The sequence below is a fragment of the Lepidochelys kempii genome, chromosome 8, assembly GCF_965140285.1.
Source record: "Lepidochelys kempii isolate rLepKem1 chromosome 8, rLepKem1.hap1, whole genome shotgun sequence".
Taxonomy (NCBI): domain Eukaryota; kingdom Metazoa; phylum Chordata; order Testudines; family Cheloniidae; genus Lepidochelys; species Lepidochelys kempii.
The window spans coordinates 41,197,286-41,216,241 of NC_136387.1; the positions used below are offsets into that span (position 1 = coordinate 41,197,286).

Sequence of the window (18,956 nt, forward strand, 5' to 3'; positions counted from 1 at the left end):
AAAGTATAGGGCTTTACAGGCAGGCCTGAATATCTATATTCTAACACTCTCCATCCCACAGTGCTTTACAAAGCAGGTCAGTAACATTAATCCCATTTTACAGATAGGAAAATGGAGACACAGAGAGGGGCAGTAACTTGCCTAAGATCAGAAGGTCTAGAACTAGAACCAAAGTATCCTGAGTCATAGGCCAGTGCACTATCAACCCAGCCACACTCTCGGCCTCTACGCAGCTGACCAGCTTTAACTCTGCCTGCAGCAACTCCATACAATGATGGTAGAACTGGGCTGAAGGCATTTTAGTGTCTGAGCTCCCATATTAGATAATGATTTTCAATGTAGGTTTTGTCTGGGAATTTCCTTAGCTTTGAAAAATTATTTACAATTGCACACACAGACTTTAAAAGAGAACCCCAAATGAGAATGCAGCATTGGCAAGGAGATGATAATATTCAGCATTGACATTAAACCATTTTTCTGTAGTTGAACTTCTAAGGGCAGATTCCGCAGAGCGCCAAACCAACACAGAGAAGTCAGAGCACGCTAGCCAGTTACACAGGGAATACGGCTGCTTTGTATCACCAGAGTAGGGCAAAGCAGCTGAAGTGCACTGCTGAATGTGCCCCCTAACTTGCAGGTTTAGAGAGCTGTGTCAGTGCGATGGTGTTCTGTGCAGGGAGAGATGGGGAGAGGCCTGCCCTAGTGTTTCTGTGCTGTAGGGCTCCCCTGTGCTCTTGCCTTTCTAGCACGGGTGCCCAAGCTAGCATTCCTGGAACACTTGAAGTGTCCAGTGTCCATGGGTCCAGTTTCCCTCAGACCACTGGGTCATTGCAGAGAATAGGATTGTTACATGCAAATTAGCTGTAGAGGCAGAGTGGTGACTGATAAAGTTACCTCTAATAGCACAACAGCTCCACTTGTAAGAGTTGCCTTTGTCTAATCATAATCATAAGGATGTTGTATATAATTATTATTAACTTAATCTGATTGCAACCAGATTTCTCCAGATGCAGCCTGTGCACAAGATTTCAATCAATTTATCAATATGGAAAGTTTAACATGTCTGTATTATTTCATTATTAACAACATTTTGGACAAAGAAAAGACCAACAAAATGGTAAATTTCATCAAGGACCCAGTTTATATTAATTTTAAATCATAAACTAATGAAAGAGTTTTCGTGTGAATTCCCAGAACATTTCTTCACTCCCAGAGAGTCGGTGCTGTAATTCTGGGGAGGGTATATGCTATTTTTCACATAGAACTAAGAGGTTGAATCCCGTCTTTAGATATAGAACAAAGCTCCACGTGAACTATGGAGTCAGGACTAGCGCCTCCCAGCACCCAATGAACCTGGCTTTGATCACTTACCTTGTTGATTGCACATCTGCATCTGGATAGCACAGTATGGTTCCCGTTCCCTTGCTTAGGGCACTGAGTCCTTGTCCTGTTCACTTCCTATTGTGTCCCTATCACAGGTGAACATAGACCACTGCACCAAAGCTGTGACCATGAAGAACTTGGTGGAGCCATCGGTGAGCAGCTTCAATGAGGCTCAGAAGCGGATCTTTGCCCTGATGGAGAAGGACTCCCTGCCCAGATTTGTGCGGTCAGAGTTTTATCAAGAGTTAATCAAGTAGCAATGTAGCAAGCCTGTGCAATGCATTCCTTGCTAGGCAGTCACTGTGAGCCATGCTATTGCCTCTTTCCGAATCCCAGCTTTAGTCTGTAGCTGCTTTGCCTTAAAGATACCAAACTGAGAAAGCACTCAACTGCATTGCTAAACTCCTTCCATATTGTTTTGGACTCTCTCCTATGTGCCAAGTGTCTCCTCTTCTACAGTCTCTTTCCCTGCTCCCTTCCCAAGATCCCTGTTATGAAAAAGCCCTAGTGATTTTACCCGTTGGTCTTAGACTGCATTACTGAGAGTCATCTCAGCAGCCAGTTGACAGCAAGCTTGTCCAGAGTACCTCCATGGAGATGCAAAGGAGGCTTGCAGGAGCCTTGGCACTCATCTGTTACACAGAGCTGTGGCCTGTAGATCTTATCGGTCCTAGGTCTTGTCCACACTACAGAGTTTTGTCAACAAAAGTTATGCCGCCATACAGCAATCGCTTTAATTAAACTTCTGTTGCATGTCCAGACTATGCTCCTTGTGTTGGCAGAGCGCATCCACACTACCGGCTCTTCCATCGACACACAGAGCAGCGCACTGTGGGTAGCTATTCCACTGTGTAACTGGCCGCAGGGTGCTTTGGGTTGCGTTTGCAATGCCTCGTGGGGCAGGTACAGCATTACATGATGCAAGTTTCTCATTCAATGGACATCCTACTAGATTGCCAGCTGCTTTTCAACTAAAGCGTGGGGGGGGGAGCGTGTGACAGTGTGTGTGTGTGTGTATATGAGAGAGTGTGTGGGGGGGAGTGTGTGTGTTGGGGAAGAGTGAGTGTGTCACTGTGCTGTCTTTGTAAGTCCAAACAATCCTGAGGTGGAGGGGAGAATGCCCCACACACACACAACAGGCCCCTCCTTCCTTCCTGGCTCTGCACAGCACAGCAGTCTCTCCCCTATCACTCCTGCTCTGTCTGCCGCTGTGTTTCTAGTTCCAGGGAGAGCAGGACTCCATGTTAAGCGTCCTGTGTTTCCCTCCATGTTCTCCCATATAGTCAAAGATTCATAGAATCATAGAATATCAGGGTTGGAAGGGACCTCAGGAGGTCATCTACTCCAACCCCCTGCTCAAAGCAGGATCAATCCCCAACTAAATCATCCCAGCCAGGGCTTTGTCAAGCCTGATCTTAAAAATATCTAAGGAAGGAGATTCCACCACCTCCCTAGGTAACGCATTGCAGTGTTTCACCACCCTCCTAGTAAAAAAGTTTTTCCTAATATCCAACCTAAACCTCCCCCACTGCAACTTGAGACCATTACTCCTTGTTCTGTCAACAGCTCCTACTGAGAACAGTCTAGATCCATCCTCTTTGGAACCCTCTTTCAGGTAGTTGAAAGCAGCTATCAAATCCCCCCTCATTCTTCTCTTCCGCAGACTAAACAATCCCAGTTCCCTCAGCCTCTCCTCATAACTCAAGTGTTCCAGTCCTCTAATCACTTTTGTTGCCCTCCACTAGACTCTTTCCAATTTTTCCACATCCTTCTTTTCGTGTGGGGCCCAAAACTGGACACAGTACTCCAGATGAGGCCTCACCAATGTCGAATAGAGGGGAACGATCACGTCCCTTGATCTGCTGGCAATGCCCCTACATATACATCCCAAAATGCCATTGGCCTTCTTGGCAACAAGGGCACACTGTTGACTCATGTCCAGCTTCTTGTCCACTGTAACCCCTAGGTCCTTTTCTGCAGAACTGCTGCCGAGCCATTCGGTCCCTACTCTGTAACAGTGTATGGGATTCTTCCGTCCTAAGTGCAGGACTCTGTACTTGTCCTTCTTGAATCTCATCAGATTTCTTTTGGCCCAATCCTTTAATTTGTCTAGGGCCTTCTGTATCCTATCCCAACCCTCCAGCGTATCTACCTTTCCTCCCAATTTAGTGTCATCTGCAAACTTGCTGAGGGTGCAATCCACACCATCCTCCAGATCATTTATGAAGATATTGAACAAAACCGGCCCCAGGACCGACCTTTGGGGCACTCCACTTGATACCGGCTGCCAACTAGACATGGAGCCATTGATCACTACCCGTTGAGCCCGACAATCTAGCCAGCTTTCTATCCACCTTATAGTCCATTCATCCAGCCCATACTTTCTTTAACTTGCTGGCAAGAATACTGTGGGAGACCGTGTCAAAAGCTTTGCTAAATTCAAGGAACAACACATCCACCGCTTTCCCCTCAACCACAGAGACAGTTATTTCGTCATAGAAGGCAATTAGATTAGTCAGGCATGACTTGCCCTTGGTGAATCCATGCTGACTGTTTCTGATCACTTTCCTCTTCTCTAAGTGCTTCAGAATTGATTCCTTGAGGACCTGCTCCATGATTTTTCCAGGGACTGAGGTCAGGCTGACTGGCCTGTAGTTCCCAGGATCCTCCTTCTTCCCTTTTTTAAAGATGGGCACTACATTAGCCTTTTTCCAGTCGTCCGGGACTTCCCCGGCTCACCATGAGTTTTCAAAGATAATGGCCAATGGCTCTGCAATCACATCCACAAACTCGTTTAACACTTTCGGATGCAGCGCATCCGGCCCCATGGACTTGTGCTCGTCCAGCTTTTCTAAATAGTCCCGAACCACTTCTTTCTCCACAGAGGGCTGGTCACCTCCTCCCCATGCTGTGCTGCCCAGTGCAGTAGTCTGGGAGCTGACCCTGTTCGTGAAGACAGAGGCAAAAAAAGCATTGAGTCCATTAGCTTTTTCCACATCCTCTGTCACTAGATTGCCTCCCTCATTCAGTAAGGGGCCCACACTTTCCTTGACTTTCTTCTTGTTGCTAACATACCTGAAGAAACCCTTCTTGTTACTCTTAACATCTCTTGCTAGCTGCAACTCCAGGTGTGATTTGGCCTTCCTGATTTCACTCCTGCATGCCCAAGCAATATTTTTATACTCTTCCCTGGTCATTTGTCCAATCTTCCACTTCTGGTAAGCTTCTTTTTTGTATTTAAGATCAGCAAGGATTTCACTGTGAAGCCAAGCTGGTCACCTGCCATATTTACTATTCTTTCCACACATCGGGATGGTTTGTCCCTGTAACCTCAATAAGGATTCTTTAAATACAGCCAGCTCTCCTGGACTCCTTTCCCCCTCATGTTATTCTCCCAGGGGATCCTGCCCATCAGTTCCCGGAGGGAGTCAAAGTCTGCTTTTCTGAAGTCCAGGGTCCGTATTCTGCTGCTCTCCTTTCTTCCCTGTGTGAGGATCCTGAACTCGACCATCTCATGGTCACTGCCTCCCAGGTTCCCATCCCATCCCATTGGTCTCATCAGCTCACAGACCAATGATCCACCCCTCCCCTGTACTCCAGGCAGGGCAGCGTGTTGCTCTCCATGCTGAGTAATGTCAAAGTTTCCCAGAGCTTTGAAAAGCGAGGGGTGCATGCCTGCAGGGCAGCGGAGTTCAAAACAGTGAGCAGAGCAGTCACCGCGGGCATTGTGGAATACTGGGGGAGGCCAGTTACATCGACATAATGAACGGCAGTGTTGCTTTGTTGCTTTAACTTTACCGCAGAATGCTTTCTGCCTCTCATTGAGGTGGTTTTCTTTTGTTGGCAAAACAGGAGAGTTTTGCCACAAAAAGTAGCACTGTAGTGTGTACACCTCCAGTGTTTTGTTGATAAAAGCTGTCTTTTGCAGACAAAACTGTATACTGTAGACAAGACCCTAGTGTCCAATGCTCTAGCTGGATCTGAGCAGCCTTGATTCAGATAAACTCAGATGAGAATCAGAGAAGCATCCATACTTCAGTGTTTATCCAAAACAACCACATGACTGAGCTGCTAGACCCTGTGTCCTCACCCATCCCTACTGGCACATCAGGTTACACTGATGTGATATCCTTGCTGTGACCAGCTGGATGAATTGAACATGTTAAATACTAATGGCACGGAAAGGTTTTAAAATACTCCTGCCTCCTCCCGCCACGACACAAGACCTTGAAGTGACTGTGCTCTAAGTGCTAGGACTCTGTGCTGTTGTGACAATCTTTGCGGGAGGAGGTGTTTGACAGCGAGTCCCACTGAGTGAAAGCCACCTTAGTTCTTCTGAAGCATTTGCTCTCTGGGGGCCCTGACACTGAGTCTGAGACCAGCTAGTGACAGGATTGACTCTAATTGCACTTTGTGTCCACACAGAACATGGTGGCTACATGGTTAGTAACCATAGCCATGGCAGCATCAATGTCTTGCCCCGGCCACGACAGAGACTGCCTCGTGGCTGCCTTCCTGGGTCCTGTGGGACACTGTTATTTGCAGTGTAGATCCTCCACACCCACATCAAACTGTGTCCACATGACTGGTTTGGCCTGCCCTCTCTCCTCCCTGCTTTCCAAGCGGGAGCACGGCCCACTTGCTGCTCGTTCAGCACTATGGGGTTTTCCCAGCATGCACTGATCCAATGACAGCCAGGCAGCATGGAAGGCACAGGCACACATGGGTGTCACAAGGTTGCTTTTGAAAACAGCTGCTGTGTGGACACAGGAAGGTCGGATGAGAATCACAAACTGGTAACAATGATGGTTCTATTCATGCCATACCCAGGTACAGGGTGTAACTGGAGCTCCCAGACTGTGCTCTTCAGCTAGTAACACACTTCCCATTGCCAGTGTGCTGCAGGAGGCTATTGTGAGTGATAGGCCCTTCAACACACCACCTCTGCTGGAACAAACAGTGCTCCTTTTGAGCTGGAGACAGGGAGAAGAATAAAATAAACATCATTTATCCAAAACACTGGGACTGCTGCCTAGCAACCCAGAGCTCTGCCTGCATTAGATTTAGTGAGCTTGTCATTTCCAGAGCCATATACAACCCCACAATGCCTGTGCACAGCCTTACTCAATGCTCCCCAGGTGTTTTGAGGTGTGTTTGACTCGTCAGTGTGGGTGTCCTGCTGGTGAAAGCCTGTCCCAGTTATTCTCTCAAGAGCAGCATGCCAAAGTGAGAGTTCTGCACCAACCCAAAAGAGAAAGTTCATTAGAGGAGGTAAAACTTGTTGAAAGAACAGTTTGGGTCAGTTGCTGAGAACAGCCCTGAAGAAAAGCCATCAGTGGAAACAGGAGAAATAAAACCCTGCCGTCTTGAACAGATGGCAAATGGTGCTGAGCTTTGTGCAGTTCATTTCCCTCTGTCCAGGCTCCTCATTCTGTTTAGATGGGGCATACATATTTGTATTGCTGACACAATTGGCCAGCTTGTGTCCAAGCAGGATGGCAGGGCCGGTGGGGCTTCTGGATGGTGACAGACTTGTTTCATTTTGAAAAATATTACAGCTCACAGACATTAGTCTTTGCCCTTGGTTCCAGCCCAGCTCAGCAGCCACCAGAAGTTGTGACCATCTGCAGACTTGGGGGGTGGGGGATGGCCTGTGTGAAATAAAGCTGGGGTCTCAACCCAGTTCAAACTAAGTGTCCATCAGAAGCGTGACTGGCAGTAACTGCTGGTGAAAAGGCCAGGGACTGACTGAAACTTGACATGAATGTCTTTTCTCCTCCAGGGGGGTTTCCTCGGTCCCGGTTGGCAGGTGCCAGGGTAGGAAGCCTGCAATGCCACTGCTTGTAATAAGACTGCCTGTGGCTAAATACAGGACATCAGTCTCCAGAGTTGACGATCCAGCATTTTTATTTTTTAAAATCAGTTACAAAACTCTCTGCAGTCTGTTAAAATGGGCCACCCACGCTCAGAATCCAGAGCTGGCAATCCAGAGCATGGGAGACTGTGTGCAACATGCAATAAAATAAACGATGGGTCTGCAAACCTTTTATACACTTACAAAAACTATCAAAAAAACACCATACCCAAATATTTACACCTTGTTTCCATGGTGACAGAATAAAAATACATGGCTAGCTGGGGTGAACAGTCCAGGAAACAAACTCTGTGGTAATGCATTTATTTTTCTTTCTCTCAAGCAAATGGCCTGGGAAAGTTAGAGGCCTCATGACAGGGCCGCTGCCTGGTATTCTCATTCCCTTCCCCTGTGTGAAGATGTAATACAGGGGTGGGCAAATTATGGCCCTTGGGCCAGATACGGCCCACAAGCCATTATAAGCTGGCCCACAAGCCACACCACATGGCTCGGCCCCACTCTGGCACTCTGGCCAGGGCGCTGGGTTGGGGCTGCACCATGTGGCTCAGCCCTGCTCTGGCCGGGGTGCTGGGTTGGGGACCAGACCTCCCGGCTCAGCCCCGCTCCTGTGCTCCGGCTGAGGCGCTGGGTCGGGGGCTGCAAAACGTGGCTCTCGGAAGCTGTGGCATGGCCCCACTCTGGCTCCTACATGCTCCAATGGGAGCTGCAGGGGCCGTGCCTGCAGATGGGGCAGCGTGCAGAACCGCCTAGCCGTGCCTCTGTGTAGGAGCCGGAGAGGGGACATGCCACTGCTTCCAGGAGCCACTTGAGGTAAGTGCCACTCTCCAATATCCTCGATCCCAGCCCAGATCACCCTCCTGCACCCCAAACCCATGGTCCCCAACCCCACCCCAGAGCCAGCACCCTCTCCCGCACTCCAACCCCAATTTTGTGAGTATTCATGGCCCGCCATACAATTTGTATTGCCCAATGTGACCCTCGGACTAAAAAGTTTAACCACCCCTGATGTAGCACCTCTGTCAGTCAGCCTGCAACATGGTACAGTGGCAATATCACAATGGGCCCAACCCATTGCAAAAGGACCTCACACATCTTTCACCTCCCCTTTGAGACAGTAAAAGATTAGAGCAGAAAATACCCCACAACAGCAGCCTTTTTCTGTCTGGCTTTGAAGGGAAATAGGTTAGGAACAGAACTGGGGCTAAGACCAAAACGGATTCAGCAGTTACAATATAGGAGAGCCATACCATCGCTGGCCACATTCACTCCTGGTGTAACTCTACTGATTTTAGTGCAGGTATCTCAGAGAATGAGCTTGGTTCAGTATGTCTCTGCATAACACAGATGGCCACACAGTGCACACAGAAATGCAGGCTCAAACGGGCTCCCAGCAGAAAGACTCCCACCTGTCATTTACTTGTTTAAGATGTTGCTGGAAAGACCGAAATGCCTCTCAGATACATCAGGAATTCAAATTTGTAATTGCAAGTTAACCAAACAAATCTTGTCTTAATTGGCAATATATTTAATCCACTTCTCTCTCTTTCTCCAGTAAGACCTGCCCTATGGACTGCCACCAATGGGTGACTTCTTGTTAGTTTAAGGTATCTGCACGTTTCCAGTTCTCTAGATAAAAAGTCATTCTCCAGTAGGTATCTGGTTTGGCTGGTCCTTTGGGTGGTTGCTTAAAATGCACAGTTCTCCATACACATATATGTACACACATACACACTTGATCACCCACATACACACAGATTTTCAGTCAGTTTCTGCTAGGTGTCCAAATTTGTTCATGCAAATTTTACATGCTCAGCTGCTTGTTTGCCTAGTTATCAGATGTATGCCTGCAAAACAGGTACTTCAGGGCTAACTAGCCAATCTGATCACATAAACACGCACGGGCAGCCATTTCACACCCAAAATTTAAGGGCATCTTTTGAAAATGTGATCCTAAAAGCCTACTCTTGTAGCTATCTGATTTGGATTCCAACACATGTAATCTTTGTTCCCTGAATCCTGTGCAGGGTAATTTACACAGGAGAACAAGTTGGGGTGGGTTGGGTATTTATGGTGAAGTCAGGACTGTGCCTTGCACTCATTAAAAGGAAAGGGGGATGCCATAGGTATCAAATGTGCCATAGGAACCATGGGCATAAGATGTACATTGACCATTTCCTGACAGTTGAAGCTGTGAAAAGTGCTGTGGGTTATTTTGGTAACCACTGGTGGGTACATCCTAACCTGTGCTCTTCTACCAGATACTCAAACTTCTCAGATCTTCCCCAGTCAACCAGATCTCTCATAGTAAATTCCTTAGAAAATTCCTCTTTGTCTCATGAAAGCACAGTGCACTCATGCCCATAAAAACCAGATATTGGCTGTATTAGGACAGCACAGCGATATGCTGGGTGGCCCTGTGCTGAGATGTGGTTTGTAGCCTAAAAACTGCTTTAGTTTGTCATGTGCTATCCTAACAACCTCTGGTGGCACCTGGGCAGCAAGACACCTTGGGCCTGGGTTTGAGTTCTTTTGAAAGTGTAGTCTATCAGAAGCCCCTCCTGGCCTCCACTTCTGCGACAGAAAGGATAAACCTCCTCTCCTAGATACTTAATTTTGAACTAGGTCCAATTTAGCCTAGTTCTCCATTAGCTACAGAAGGGCCTGTGCAATGTGACCTCAGAAGCATTTGGGATTTCTAAAAGCTGTGTTTGTGTAGACTGTTCACTTTGTTTATTCACTCTGGCATACAGACAGCCTGAAAAGTGACAAATGACACCACCTGATGAGGAAGCGGATAATTCTGAAACCCAAGCAACATCTGCTATGGGACCAATACCATCTATAGTGTGTCTGTTATCAAGTATTTTATATATTCTCTGTTACTCTTACTTTTATTATGTTACACGTGTATCAGCATGATATATACAGCATTATATATTTGTATTCTTATATACACATTATATATATATTAATCATGTTAACTTCACTTGAGTCCTTAGTGAGTCAGTGAATCAAAACATACCATTTAAATGCATGTTAGCTAACAACAAGATTGTTCACTTTTCACACTTGCCCATTGCCTCTCACAGCCATGAGCACTGAATAGAAGTAGAATGGTTTCAGGTATTTTATTGAGCTAAAATTCAGCCTTTCACTGGTACCTTCCTATCTGGTACAGAACCTGGAGAATCTTCAGGACCATAATCTCTTTAAATCTACCCTTTGTGCACTGACGAGGTTAACATCATGTAATGTCAAACCAAACCACATCCCACTTCAAGAGGTGAACATCTGTATGCGTCAGCTCCCATGACAAAGCCTGTCTTGTAGGGTGCTGAGTGGCTCCCCCAAGGGGCTCTTATCCATCCACACCCATGGCCTCAGGACAGGATAGTACAGGGTGTGTCCCCCCACAGAGGCATTGCCATGTCAGGGCAGTGCAGGCTAGGTCAACTGGGTCTGTTCTGTAACATGCATGTAACCTTCAATATAACCAGAATATAAACATTTTATCACTGACATGGCTCTGTGGCTTGTTTATTTACTTCATCTCTTTATGATCAAGGTCAAGTATCAGGCTTAGCTTCAGCAATGCATTTCCAGGACTTGGCTTTTATTAGAAAGGCAAATGAAAGCAGGTACAGAGCAAAATGAAGCCCCAGGCCTCTGCTACAACAGAGAGAGACAGAGATTTCCTGGGGATTAAAAAATGAACCAGCAACCACTGGAGATTGGCCTGCCCCAGATTGCTGGTGTGAGCCCCTTCAGCCCCAGCACACTTCAACTGGTAACCATAGACCACCACTTGGTAACCAAAGACTGGGACCAACCCTTCCCATTGTGTTGTGTTTGGTCTCAGAGACCCCCTTGGGACTGTCACCTGAGGTGCTAGAATTACATCTGAGCCCGTTTTCCCTGATGGCGTGGGACTCCAGAACCCTGTCTTGTTGAGCCAGACATGCTAGCCTGCTGCAACACAGACCCAGGTTTGAACCACGCCCCCAAAGCTGCAGACTTTAACTGAAAACCACTCAGCAGGTTAACTGAAAACCACTCCAGCACCCAGACATCCAGTTCCCAGTGGGATCCAAACCCCAAATAAATCCATTTTATTCTGTATGAAGCTTATACAGGGTAAACTCATAAAATGTCAGCCCTCTATAACACTGATAGAGAGATATGTGCAGCTGTTCACTCCCCCAGGTATTAATCACTTACTCTGGGTTTACTAATAAACAAAAGTGATTTTATTAAGTATAAAAAGTAGGATTTAAGTGGTTTCAAGTAATAACAGACAGAACAAAGTAATGACAGGTTTCAGAGTAACAGCCGTGTTAGTCTGTATTCGCAAAAAGAAAAGGAGTACTTGTGGCACCTTAGAGACTAACCAATTTATTTGAGCATGAGCTTTCGTGAGCTACAGCTCAATGCATCCGATGAAGTGAGCTGTAGCTCACGAAAGCTCATGCTCAGATAAATTGGTTAGTCTCTAAGGTGCCACAAGTACTCCTTTTCTTTTTAGAACAAAGTAAGTTACCAAGCAAAATAAAACAAAACACGCAAGTCTAAGCCTAATACATTAAGAAACTGAATACAGGTAAATCTCACCCTCAGATGTTCCAATAAGCTTCTTTCACATATTAGACTCCTTCTTAGTCTGGGTCCAATCCTTTCCCCTGGTACAGCCCTTGTTAGTTCCAGCTCAGGTGGTAACTAGGGGATTTCTCAGGATTAGCAGTCCCCTTTGTTCTGTTCCACCCTCTTTTATAGCTTTGGCACACGGTGGGAATCTTTTGTCTCTCTGCGTCCCCACCCCTTCTTCTAAATGGAAAAGCATCAGGTTTAAGATGGATTCCAGTTCAGGTGACATGGTCACATGTCACTGTAAGACCTCCTTCTTCATTACCTAGGAGCTAGAAAACAGGTACACAGGAAAGCTCGCAGGTAAACAAATCCATTCACAGTCCATTGGTTCTGAAGCCCCCTTAATGGCTTCCACTTAACATGTTTACATCAAAAAGAAAAGGAGTACTTGTGGCACCTTAGAGACTAATGAATTTATTTGAGCATAAGCTTTTGTGAGCTACAGAAGTGAGCTGTAGCTCACGAAAGCTTATGCTCAAATAAATTGGTTAGTCTCTAAGGTGCCACAAGTACTCCTTTTCTTTTTGTGAATACAGACTAACACGGCAGTTACTCTGAAACCTGTTTACATCAGTAACACAAGTATATATCTTATTCTCCTAACTCCAGACATAGAAATAACACATGCAAACAAATAGGATGAACACACACAGTAGATCATAAGCTTTGTAATGATACTTTACAAGAGACCTTTTGCATGAAGCATATTCCAGTTACATCATATTCACACTTATAAATATATTTCCATTAAACATATGGAGTGCAACGTCATACCCATACTGTGCATTTGGCTGTCCCGGCCTGTAGTATGACAGCCCCCCTGCATCACTCCTCTGGCAGAGAAGTGCCACTCCTCTCTTCTGCCCCAAATCAGGTCAAAGTGAAAATTAAAAATTGTTTTTTTGTTTTTCCTGAGGAGCCAGAAAACTCATTATTAGCCCAGCTCTGGTGCCCAGCCCTTTGACACAAATCACCGCACATGGAGTGAGGGGGTTATTCAGGTGAAAGGATAGAATTGGCACTTTCACAGGGTTTTTAGCAAGTAATGAGGCAAAAATCCCCAAAGTCCCTTTTCACAGCAATTCAGAATTTGCTGACACCTGGCTCTTGAATGAATGCCAGCTGGGGGTGGGGGGAGCTGAAACCAAAGGACCCAGCTGAGGAGTGAAGGTGAGGCATGCATGGCAGCTCTGCTAGTTGCAGTATATCATGGGGATCAGTCTCTAGTCTGCTGTGAATATGGAATGTTTCAGCGGAGGGCAGCATGACACAGAATGCAGCTGAGACAGATTCTCTCCAGCGCCCTGGGACCCTGATAGCACAACAGCCATTCAGGAGCCAAGACAAGACATGGAAGCTCCAAGCAGTAATGCCCTGACACAGAAGGGGCAGTCCAGATAAAAGAGGGACATTGTCCCTGCTGCTAAGTGCTCTAGCCTACAGAGGATCCACTGCTGCCAGGAAAGAGCCCTGTTGCAGGGCATGAGGAGGCTGTTCCTTAAGGCCCGAGAAAGCAAGTGGTATTTCAGCTCCAGGAGACCTCCCAAGGCATGCTGACAGCTAGGGGCAGAGCCAGGGCAATAATATATGGACACAAAGCATCTATGTAAGGATGCCCATGGCACACCGAGTAGACCCTGCATCCAAAGGTGCTGTGCCAGCTCTTTGGCCTGCCCTGGGCAAAGCTGGGTGCTGGTGTGCTTGAATCTTGCCCACTTGTCCTGGTGGGGAGCTGATCTTTAAGTGTCTGGAGGAGAGCGGCTCCCAGGTGAGATCCCTGGTTAGGGATTGCCAAACTAGGAGCAGGGTCCGCCTAGCATGGCACTTCAAGACAGCATGTTAATGCCCATGTCTCAGGAGGTCACAGAGCTCTGCCTGGTCAATGCTATGATCAGTGAGCAGCACTCACTGTGCTGTCATTGCCCAGAGGTCCTGGGTCAGGGACATGTCTGGCTGGATGGATATCCCTGGCATGTCATGCTCCCTAGCACAAATGCTAAGAGAATGGGTGGTCAGAGGGAGAGTCTGGGAGGCAACAACACTGTGGAGCCCCTGTGACATACCAGGGTACAATCCAGACCAATGAGTAGCTGTGTCACCCCTGCCCTGTAACGTGGGCTGCCCTTTACAATGTCTTGCTGCAGTAGGCTCCATCCTGGATTGCTCACAAACAGCCTTCAGCATGTAAGTCACTCCCAGCCATGTCTGTGTGTGCTGCTGCCAGCCAGCCACACCTTGGCTCCTACCAGCCTTGGTTATGCTGCAGGGTGACCCCAACACAGCCCCAGTCCTGGATCTTTCCCCAGAAATATATGTCTTGTACTGCCCAGCCCTCTCCTGCACAGTACATATATACTGAGTCCATTATTCCTTTAAGGGAATAATATACACATAACTTGTTACCCCAAATGGAGTTACCCAGACCCTTCAATTTGAACACTCTGGATTAGATAAAACAGTAAAACCAGTTTATTAACTACAAAGAGAGAGATTTTAAGTGAGTACAAATTATGAGGTATAAAAGTCAGAAATCGTTACAAGAAAAATAGAGGTAAAATGCTTACTGGTGCCTAACAACCTATATTAGATTCAAAACAAAAGTTCTTTCACCGCATGCTTTCAGCAGTTTTACTCTTTAGGTCAGTTCCCCTCCCCCAGAGTCCAACGGCTGCTTCCTTTGCCTCTATAGTTGTGAATGTGATGGGCAGGGAGGGGAGGTGCGTTGGGATATCTGCCCCTTCTTTCTATAGTCCTGTATCCACTTTGAGAAGCATTTCCAGCCAGAGCAAGGTGACAGGCAGTCTGTGTGGAAGGAAACTCCATGCTGTTTCTTCACTAAGATGTAAATTTTTGCCTGCCCCCTTTCCCGACAAAGAATAGCCACTTGTTAGGTAACTGTCCATCAGACTTGTTTACACATGGCTCAGGCATCAGCTTCCCCTTTGTCTCTGAAGAACTGGTTTGGCCACTCCCCAGACTTCTCTGGAAACATACTTTTAGTCATGATTTCATCTTATGTTTATAATTTCACATATAATGCTGCAATTTGCATTTTTAAATAATACCTCACAAGGGCATATCTTGTATAAGCATTATTACAAAGGGCATAGGGTGTGAACACAGGGTTATATTCTGTCACAGCCCCCAGCCCACCAGAGCACAGGAAGGGAAGCTGGTGGCTCAGGCACACGGAACAGGTCTCTGATTCCACTGCAAGACCACTTATGGAACGGGGGAGGGAGATCTGGTCAGGATGGGGCTGTGCAGACAGAGGCGGCATGTTCTTGAAGAGAAGATATAAGCACCCAAGTCACTCCTTCAGGAAAGGCTGGCAGCTTCACTGTGAGACACCTGTCGGGCATCTTGACCAGACCCAGCTGCTGTCATAAACACCAAACACTACCTGGCAGATCAGAGTGCCCCAAGTGAGGGGTAGCTTGGAACAATGAGCTGGAACCAGGACCCAGTCATCAGCTCTGCAGGGAGTTCTGCAGTTCAGGGGGAGTTGGTACTGGTCATCTACAGCCAGTTTCTAACCCCTTTTCACTGTTCATCCCAGTAGGGAACCCAGGAACTGGAGCTGGGTGAAGTGGGTACTTGCACTCAGGGATGTTCATCTGATGCTGTTTGTCTTTGCAACCCCATGAGCTGCAGTGGCATGCTATAAATTACATAAAACACTAGAGTAAAGGACTTTCAGCTTGCAAGGGAAACACTGAAAGGTCAGCCCAGGCACCAGCTCCTGCATCCTGCTGATCACATGAATGGGACATGGGATAAATGTGCTAGGAGCTGCAGTGAGAGCAGCGCAGTGAAGCACAGATACCTGAGCTCACACTAACAAATGGGAATGCACCTGTTTTGGAACATCACCCAGATCAGCATCAACCACTTCATGCTGCCAGCATGCCGTGGGGTGGGGGTGGCCTGGGTTCCACACACTGGCCTATGTTGGCAAGGACCAGCAGAAAAGTAGAGGGGTCTCTGGCAGATCATGGCGTAGGACTGTGGAGCCCAGAGATGGACTGGCCCATGGGATGCTGGAAAATCACCAGACAAAGCAATAATCCTCTGCCTGGAGGGTAAATAAACTGCCTTCATCTTGCAGCCAGGCTAGTGATGGCTTGGGTCTATCTGACAAACTTGAACACTTTGGGTCAGAAATATCATGAGGCCTGTGGAAACCAGAATGTGGCCAATTATTCTGAATTCTTGAACACCTGCTCCAGGATGCATTTGCATCTCCCTGCCCCAAGTCCAGTTTGAGATGCTGGGTATTTATGCTTCACAGTCTCCTGATGGGTCATCACAGAAATCACAGCTGGTTCACACAATTTAGAATGAAAGACTTTTTGGCTGAAAACCCTCCAGAAAAATACACTATTTCCCATTCCTTCTTTGTCCCATTTCAGATATCCCTGCCATCCAGTCAGGGAAAAAACAGAGCTGCATTTCCCCCTCAGTAACTGCAGGGGTCTGTGAAGGAGCAGAGAAACTGCTGCCTGGCACAGCAGGGGTTAAAGAAAACCTGTGGGTTCAGCTAGCCCCACCCTGTTATACCTGCAGCCAATGCCAGGCCTGGAGTGGGGAGAAAAGAAGGGAGCCTGGCTCAGTTAGGGGCTGACTGGTGAAGAGGCAGGAGTTCTCTGTTTGCAGGCATAGACTGACAACCCTACCAGCCAATGCAGCCACTGAAGGCAAGTAAGTCTTCCCCTCTCAGTGGGAGCCTGTGGGTATGCCACAACTGTGGGGTAACTGGCCCAATGGGGCCTCACCCCAAACTAAAAGGACTTTCATAGAGAGCAGCCCAGGAAAAGAGGTCCTGAACCCCCCTGTCTCCTCACAGCTGGGAAAAAGATCCATCTCCCCTGTTTAGGGGTTTGAGTGACACAGGACCCTGTGCCAGGACCTGAGGGAGAAGGAGGGGTCTGGTCCCCCTACAGCCTCCTAATCAACAATCTAGCCACTAGGCTGCCTGGCCACTGAAGGCCCAATCACAGGGCCCCATATCAGATTGGGAGGGTGGGGCAGCTTCAACCATGATACTAGGGACTACTTACACACATGGAAACTTTAGGGTTTTTTGGAGATAACTTAGAAATTAGCTGACAGGAGCACTGTATCTAATTCCTATATAAAGAGAGAAAAATTTGTATGCAAACACCAATTAAAACCATATTTTAAGTTTATATGTAAGTTTAGAACAATCAAGAGATAATACAGCAAGATATTCACCGTCCAAGCCTTGAGGTATCATAAGAATGGTCATACTAGGTCAGACCAATGGTCCAGCTAGATCAGTATCCCATCTTCCAACAGTGGCTAATGCCAGGTGCTTCAGTGGGAATAAACAGAACAGGCAATCATCAAGTGATCCATTCCCTGTCATCCACTCCCAGATTCTGGCAGTCAGAGTCTATCTAGGGACATCCAGAGTATGGGGTTGCAAACCTGACCATCTTGGATAATAGCCATTGATGGACCTATCCTCCATGAAATTATCTAATTCTTTTTAGAACCCTGTTATAATTTTGGCCTTTACAACATCCACCTGATAATGTGTTCCACAGGTTGATTGTGCATTATGTGGAAAAAGTACTTCACTAGGTTTGTTTTAAACCTGCTGGGTATTCATTTCATTGGGTGATCCTTGGTTCTTGTGTTATGTGAAGGCATAAATAACACTTCCTTATTCACCTTCTCTTCATCAATCAGGATTTTTTAGACCTTTGCCATATCCCCCCCAGTTGTCTCTTTCCAAGCTGAAAAATCCCAGTCTTTTTAGTCTCTCCTCGTATGGAAGCTGTTCCATATCCCTAAGCATTTTTGTTGCACTTCTCTGTATCTTTTTCAATTCCAATATATTTTTGAGATAGTCTGACCAGATCTGCACACAGTTAACATGGATTTATATGGCATTATGACATTTTCTGTCTTATTTATCCCTTTCCTAATGTTTCCTAACATTCTGTTAGCTTTTTTGACTGCTGCTACACATTGAGCAGCTGTTTTCAGAGAACTAACCACTTGAGAAAGATCATGGAGTCCTTGTGAAAACAGCTAATTTAGACCCCATCATTTTGTATGTATAGTTGGGACTATATTTTTCAATGTGCATTACTTTGCATTTACTTTTCTATATCAGTTTTGGAGCCTTAAGACAACTTTAACCAGTAAATAAAATTCATGCAGAATATTTGCTCAATATCATTGTCCTTATAACATCACACCAGTCACCCTCAAACACCCACATACTTTTTTATTTTCATTTATATTGCCTTCTTCAAAATTATAAGCAAGCAAATATATGCAGTCTTACTTTGTATATCTTTCTCATAGATTTAATTAGATGGATTTAAAAACTGGCTAACTGTTAGGTCTAAAAATGTAATTGTAAACAGGGAACCATCTTCAACCAGAGTTTGTTTTTAGTGGGGTCCTGCAAAGATCAGTTCTTATACTTACATTATTTTACATTTTTATTAGTGACATGGAGGAAAACATAAAATCATCACTGATAAACTTTGCAGTCTATTCACCCTGCCTTTAAGCAGAGCTCAGGCAGGGGTTAGCACCAAACCCAGTCTACGGAGCTCAGGCAGTGGTGAGAGCCAAGCACAGCCAAAAGAGCTCTGGTAGGGGGCTGGGCAACCCAGGACAGCACAGACCCCATTCAAGGGGCTCTCTCTGGGTGTTACACCCAGTGTGTGGATTTGCAGGGCTGGGAGGGGAGGATTTCCCAAAAGTATTGCTAAAGGTTTTGTGTGGTTTGTTCCATGCCGTGGCTGCAGCATCATTCTACAGGGAAGATGGGAAGGGAAACAGGCTGGGTGGCTCCAGGGTGCAGGCTGTCTCAGGGGCCTGAAGTAAACCTGCAGCAGCAGAGGAAGAGCTGACCATCACAATCCTCTCAGAGGCATGGCAGCGGGTGGGCTGGTTAGACTGAAAATGTGTAACCTGGCAGTTGCCATATAAAATAAACTTGGAACTGTTCCTGAATTGACTTGCTAATGGTGTAACATCTCCCCATGCCCGGCTGTAAGCAGGTGTGAGC

General features: G+C 46.6%; 1 protein-coding gene across 4 annotated transcripts in view; it reads left to right on the forward strand.

Annotated features, from left to right (window-relative positions):
* Positions 1 to 10,777, forward strand: part of RGS5 (regulator of G protein signaling 5) — a 75,067-nt gene extending 64,290 nt beyond the window's left edge. Inside the window, exons 5-7 of one of the 4 annotated variants that reach the window (XM_073356200.1) lie at positions 1,479 to 1,609; positions 8,811 to 8,862; positions 10,009 to 10,777. In XM_073356200.1, coding sequence (XP_073212301.1) covers positions 1,479 to 1,609; positions 8,811 to 8,856 — 177 coding nt within the window. In that variant the 3' untranslated portion in view covers positions 8,857 to 8,862; positions 10,009 to 10,777. Of the gene's footprint in view, positions 1 to 1,478 lie in introns of all 4 variants that reach the window. The other 3 variants (XM_073356204.1, XM_073356203.1, XM_073356201.1) reach the window with 3 other exon arrangements.
* The last annotated feature ends 8,179 nt before the right edge of the window (positions 10,778 to 18,956 follow it).